General features: G+C 43.6%; 1 protein-coding gene across 1 annotated transcript in view; it reads right to left on the bottom strand.

Moving 5' to 3' along the window:
• Positions 1-3,897: 3,897 nt before the first annotated feature.
• Positions 3,898-6,390, bottom strand: part of LOC105756558 (binder of sperm protein homolog 2-like) — a 6,291-nt gene continuing 3,798 nt past the window's right edge. Inside the window, exon 3 of the mRNA XM_012557025.1 lies at positions 3,898-4,049. Within this exon, the coding sequence (XP_012412479.1) occupies positions 3,898-4,049 (152 nt within the window). The remainder of the gene's footprint in view (positions 4,050-6,390) is intronic.

Genomic DNA, 6,390 nt, shown 5'->3' with positions numbered 1-6,390 from the left:
CCAGAACTAAAACAATTTCCAAGGCCAACTCTTCAGACAGGGATTAGACTGGACTGTGGGGCATAAAGTGATACTCGTGAAGAATGTGCCTCTTAGACAAGTAGATATGAGACCAAAGGGGCGGCTTCTGTCCAGAGGTGAGAGAGGAAGGCAGAGAGAGTTAGGAGCTGGTTGAATGTTCATGGGGAATCAGGGGCAAAGGGGAGGAGTATGCTGTCACAGAATGGGGTGAGTGGTTGGGGTCTCATAACAATGTATGTTAAAAAAAAATTCTGTATAGGAGACTAACTTGAAATGTAAACTTCACTTAATTACATCAATAAAAAATAAAAAAAAAAAAGAAATTTCCTCCTGAGTGGCTAGTAGGTTTTCAATATTGTGGACAACGGAATTAATGTTTGTTGTTGTTATCTGCTGTCAAGTCTACCCCTGACTCATGGCAACCACGTGCACAATGGAACAAAACACTGGCTGATCCTGCACCATCCCCATAAACAGTTACAGAATGGACCATTGTGATCCATAAGGTTTTTATTGGCTGATTTTTGGAAGTAGATCGCCAGCCCTTTCTTCCTAGTCTGTCTTAGCCTGGAAGCTCCACTGAAACCTGTTCAGCATCATAGCCATATACAAGCCTTCACTGACAGACGGGTGGTAGCTGTGCATGAGGTGCATTGGTCGAGAATCGAACCTAGGTCTCTTACATGGAAGGCGAGAATTCCACCACTGATCCACCAATGGCCTCATTAATGTAATGAATGTAACTAACTATATATTCCTATTTACTTGGCTGCTAGGAAGCTCAGCTCCAATTACAGTCTGTACACTGTTAACTTTACCTCTTCTATGTAGTCTTGGGTTTTCCTTGATTTTTTAGCCTATTGATTTTATTATCATAGAAGTAGTTATTTTTCCAGAATACTTCATTGTACTCCTGAGGAACCAGTACATAGACTAAGAGGCAGTCGTTCAAACAGAACAAGGGGATACTGCATGGTTTAAAATCAGGAAAGGCATGTGTCAGAGTTGTATCCTTTCACCATACTTATTCGATTTGTATGCTGTGCAAATAACCCAAGAAGCTGGACTGTATGAAGACGAATGGAGCATCAGGATTGGAGGAAGACTCATTAACAACCTGCAATATGCAGATGACACAATCTTGCTTGCAGAAAGTGAAGAGGACTTGAAGCACTTACTGATGAAGATCAAAGACCACAGCCTTCAGTATGGATTACACCTCAACATAAAGAAAACAAAAATCCTCAGTACTGGACCAATAAGCAACCTTATGATAAAGGAGAAAAGATTGAACTTGTTAAGGATTTCATTTTACTTGGATCCACAATCCACATCCATGGAAGCAGCAGTCAAGAAATGAAATGACGTATTGCGTCAGGCAAATCTGCTGCAAAAGACCTCTTTAAAGTGTTGAAAAGCAAAGATGTCACCTTGAAGACTAAGTGCACGTGACCTAAACCATTGAAGTATTTTCAGTTTCTTCATATACATGTGAAAACTGGACAATGAATAAGGAAGACCGAAGAAAAATTGATGCCTTTGAATTATGGTGTTGGCAAAGAATATTGAATATACCACGAGCTGCCAGAAGAACAAACAAATCTGTCTTGGAAGAAGTATAGCCAGAGTGCTCCTTGGAAGCAAGGATGGTGAGACTTTGTCTCACATACTTTGGACATGTTATCAGGAAGGACCAGTTCCTGGAGAAGGACAGCATGCTTGATAAAGTAGAGGGTCAATGAAAAAGAGGAAGACCCTCAATGAGATGGATTGACACAGTGGCTGCAACAATGGGCTCAAATATAACAATGATTGTGAGGATGGCGCAGGACCAGGCAGCATTTCGTTCTGTTGTACATGGGGTTGCTATGAGTCGCAATCAACTCAACAGCACCTAACAACAACAAAAATAACAATCCTGGAGTCCCTGGGTGGTGCAAACAGTTCTGTGCTCAGCTGCTAACCAAAAGGTTGGATGTTTGAGTCTACACAGAGGCACCTCGGAAGAAAGGCCTGGCAATCTATTTCTGAAAAGTCAGCCGTTGAAAACCCTAGGGAGCACAGTTCTTATCTAACACACATGGGATCATCATGAGTTAGAGTCAACTTGACGGCAACTTTTCTTTTTTTTTTTAATACTTGTTAAAAACGCTCCCTGAAGTTGAATTGGAATGGTATCTTGGTGGAAGGGCATGTGTTAGCTGGTGAGATGTTTCAGGAACTTGAGAAGATCAGAGGAAATAGCAACTGTAAGAACAGTGGGACTGGATGGATCTTGATAAGCACCCCTGATACCTTATAAAAAGATAATGAGGTCCCTGGGTGGTGCAAACAATTTGCACTTGGTTGTTAACGAAAAGGTTGGCGGTTCACAGCCACCTAGCAGCCCCTCAAAAGAAAAGGCCTGGCAATCTGCTTCCTTAAAGATTACAGTCAAGAAAACCGTATGCAGCAGTTCTACTCTGACACACATGGGGTTGCTGTGAGCCGGAATTGACTTGACAGCAACTAACCGCAACAATTATATGAAATTCAAATTTCGGTATCTACGGCCTGACAGGGAACACAACAGAGAGTCCCTGATGGAGCAGGAGAAAGGTGGGGTGCAGAACTCAAATTCTAGTAAGAAGACCAGACTTAATGGTCTGACTGAGACTGGAGGAACCCCAGAAAGCATGGCCCCTGGACTCTCTGTCAACCCAGCACTAAAACCATTCCCGAGGACAACTCTTCAGACAGGCATTGGACTGGACTGTGGGACATAAAATGACACTCGTGAAGAGTGTGCTTCTTAGCTCAAGTAGATTCATGAGACTAAATGGGCAGCTCCTGTCGGGAAGTGAGCTGAAAAGGCGGAGAGGGTCAGGAGCTGGTTGAACGGACATGGGAAATCAGGGATGGAAAGGAGGAGTGTGCTGTCACATTACAGGGAAAGCAATTAGGGTCACATAACAATGTGTGTATAAATTTTTGGATGAGAGACTAACTTGAATTGTAAACTTTCACTTAAAGTACAATAAAATAAAAATTAAAATAAAAAACAAATTTCAGTCTTACTGGAATACAGCCGTGCTCATTTATTTATGTATCGCCTGTGACTACTTCTGTGCTACAATGGTGGAGCTGAGTGTTTGCAGCACTGTATGTCTCTAACTTCCAACTCATAGTCACCCTACAGGACAGAGTAGAACTGCCCTATAGGGTTTCCAAGGAGCAGCTGGTAGATTCAAACTGCCGACCTTTTGCTTAGCAGCCAAGCTCTGGACCACTGCGCCACCAAGGCTCCATATCTCTAACAGCTGTTAGTTAAGTTGTTAGTTGCCACTGAGTGGATTCCAACTCACAGCGACCCCATGTGTGCAGAGCAGAACTGTTCCATAGTGTTTCCAAGTCTGTGACCTTTTGGAAGCAGATCATCAGGCCTGTCTTCCTGAGGCGGCTCTGTGCGGGTTCGAACAACCAATCTTTCAACTAGTAGTTGAGCATTTAACCGTTTGCACCACCCAGAGACTCCTGCAAATACTTAACTCCAGGTAACCGAAAGGTTGGCAGTTTGAACCCACCCAATGGCACTGCGGGGGGAAAAAAGGCCTGGCAATCTGCTTCCGTAAAATTACAGCCAAGAAAACCCTACGGAGGGCAGTTCTAAAACATGGGGTCATCAGGAGGTGGCATAAGACAACAAGATCATTAGAGGCTCCACGGCCCAAAAAGTCCAAACTATTAACTATCTGGGCCTTTGCAGAAAATGTTTGCAGACCCTTGATCTAAGCCATCACCAGATAATCTAGACCCTAAACGTCCCCCCTACACTAATCCAGAGGGTTTCCCATCTGAAGATCTGTAAAAACCCCACCCCTTCCTTCCCCGGCCACCTTACTTGTGAGGGGAGCATTGCTTCCATTTTCCATCTCTGTTGTAATCATCCGTCAAGGAACACCAGCTCCGATTCAAAATATAGCCTTTCTTGGTGCAGTTGTAAAAGAGTTTTTTCCTGAAGGTGAAGGGGAAGATACACTTGGGGGGATCTGCAGAGAATGAGGGGCAGAAGGGGAAATATGAACACAGCAAGTCTTATGAGTATTTATTGCCAATCTAGCAGCACATGCTTTTCCTACAACACCAGACTGTTGTCACAGCAGGTGAGATACAGTCAGACTTCGGTATTTGTTAATGTTGCTGTTGTTGTTGGGTGCCATCGAGTCGATTCTCACTCACGACGACTCCATGTGACAGAGTAGAACTGCCCCATAGAGTTTCTGAGGCTGTAAATCTTTAGGAGAGCAGATCACCATGTCTTTCTCCTGAGGAGCCACTGGGTGGATTGGAACCATCAACCTTTTGGTTATCAATTTAGCACCTAACCTTTTGCACCATCAACCAAAAGCCATTGCCATCAAGTCGATTCCAACTCATATCAACCTTATAGGACAGAGTAGAACTGCCCCATAGGGTTTCCAAGGCTGTAAATCTTTACGGAAGCAGACTACCACATCTTTCTCCCGTGGAGCAGCAGGTAGGTTCGAACTTCTGACCTTTCGGTTCGCAGCCGAGTGCTTAACCACTGCATTGTCAGGGCTCCTAAACACCCATTGCCATCAAGTCCATTCTGACTCGTAGGGACCTTATAGCGACCTGGGATATTTGCAAATAACTCCTAATGGTCACAACCTATAATATGTATTCATTCAACAGCTATTTGTGTTGTTGTTAGTTCAACTCCGACTCACGGCAACCTTCTGTATAACAGAATGAAACACTGCCCTGTGCTGCACCATCTTTATGATCATTTGAGCCCGTTGTTGCGGCTCTTGTGTCAATCCGTCTCACTGAGGGTTTCCCTCATTCTCATTGGCCCTCTACTTTGTCAAACATGATGTTCTTTTCTAGCTGATGATGTGTCTATATTGGACAATACTCTGTTATAATCCATAATGTTTTCATGGCTAATTTTTGGAAGTAGATCACCAGGCCTTTCTTCCTACTCTGTCTTGGTCTGGAAGCTCTGCTGAAACCTGTCCACCATGGGTGACCCTGCTGGTATTTGAAATACCAGTGGCAGAGCTTCCAGCATCACAGCAACATGTAAGCCACCACAGTAAGACAAACTGACAGACAGATGGTGGAGCTGTTTATGAGCACCTACTATACACCAAAAGGAGCCCTGGTGCACAAACAGCTACATGCTCGGCTGCTAACCAAAAGGTTGTCAGTTCTAACCCACCCAGCAGCTCTACGGGAGAAAGATCTGGCGATCTGCTTCCATAAAGATTACAGTGTAGAAAACCCTATGGGGCAGTTCTCATCTGTCATGTGGGGTCACTATGAGTCGAAAATGACTTGACAGCATCTAACCACAACAACAACACTATGTGCTAAACACTGTTCTTAATGTTATGAAGAGACGGGGTTAAAACAGACAGTCTCTGCTTTATGGAGCTGACCTTGTGTTTGTCTTTTGCTCCCCTGCCCAGGTTGCAATGTGAAATGAGAGCTTTGAAGCTGAAGAGCAGGCATGAGACTGGACATTTGCCTTGCAGGGGAGTTTTGCTATTCTCTACTCTTCACGAACACTGCAACTTTAGGCCTCGGCGACCCCACGCGTGGTCCCTAAACCAGCAGCCTCAGCATCAGAGGGAGCTTGCTTGAAATACAGAATCTCAGGCCCCACCACAGCCCTACGGAATCAGAATCTACATTTTATTTACTTATTGTTTGTATTTTTCTTGATAATCTATTGTATTATTTTTGGTTGTTGGAAATATACACAGCAGAACATACACCAATTCAAACAATTTCTACATGTAAATTCAGAACACTGGTTACATTCTTTTAGTTGTGCAACCGTTCTCACCGTCCTTTTCCGAATTGTCGCTCCCACATTAACGTAAATTCACTGCCCCCTAAGTTTCCTATCTAACCTTTCAGGTTGCTGTTGTCAGCCTGATCCCATATAGATAGTTCTTTAAAAGAGCACAATGCTCAAGGCAGACATTCTTCACTAATTAAGCTAAACTTTTGTTTAGTTTAAAGAAGACTTCAGGGGGATAGTTTTGGTTTAAGATTTGAAGACTGTCTCAGGGCAATAGTTTCAGGGGTTCATCCAGCCTCAATGACTCCAGAAAGTCTGGATTTCATGAGAATCTGAACTTCTGTTCCACATTTTCCCTCTTTTGATCACGATTCTTCTATAGAATCTTTGGTCAAAATGTTCAGTAATGGTATGCAGACACCATCCAGTTCTTGTCGTATGGCAAAGGAGGCAGTTGTTCATAAAGGCAATTATCTATTCAAGAATTCACATTTTCAAGTTCACACGCAAAATGTAACAATTCTTGTTGGTTACCAGGGATGGGAGGGGTGGGGGGG

The sequence above is a fragment of the Trichechus manatus genome, unplaced genomic scaffold (genome assembly GCF_000243295.1).
Source record: "Trichechus manatus latirostris isolate Lorelei unplaced genomic scaffold, TriManLat1.0 scaffold00087, whole genome shotgun sequence".
NCBI lineage: Eukaryota > Metazoa > Chordata > Mammalia > Sirenia > Trichechidae > Trichechus > Trichechus manatus.
Note: the sequence above shows the minus strand (reverse complement) of the source record. Positions and strands in the feature narration are given on the sequence as shown.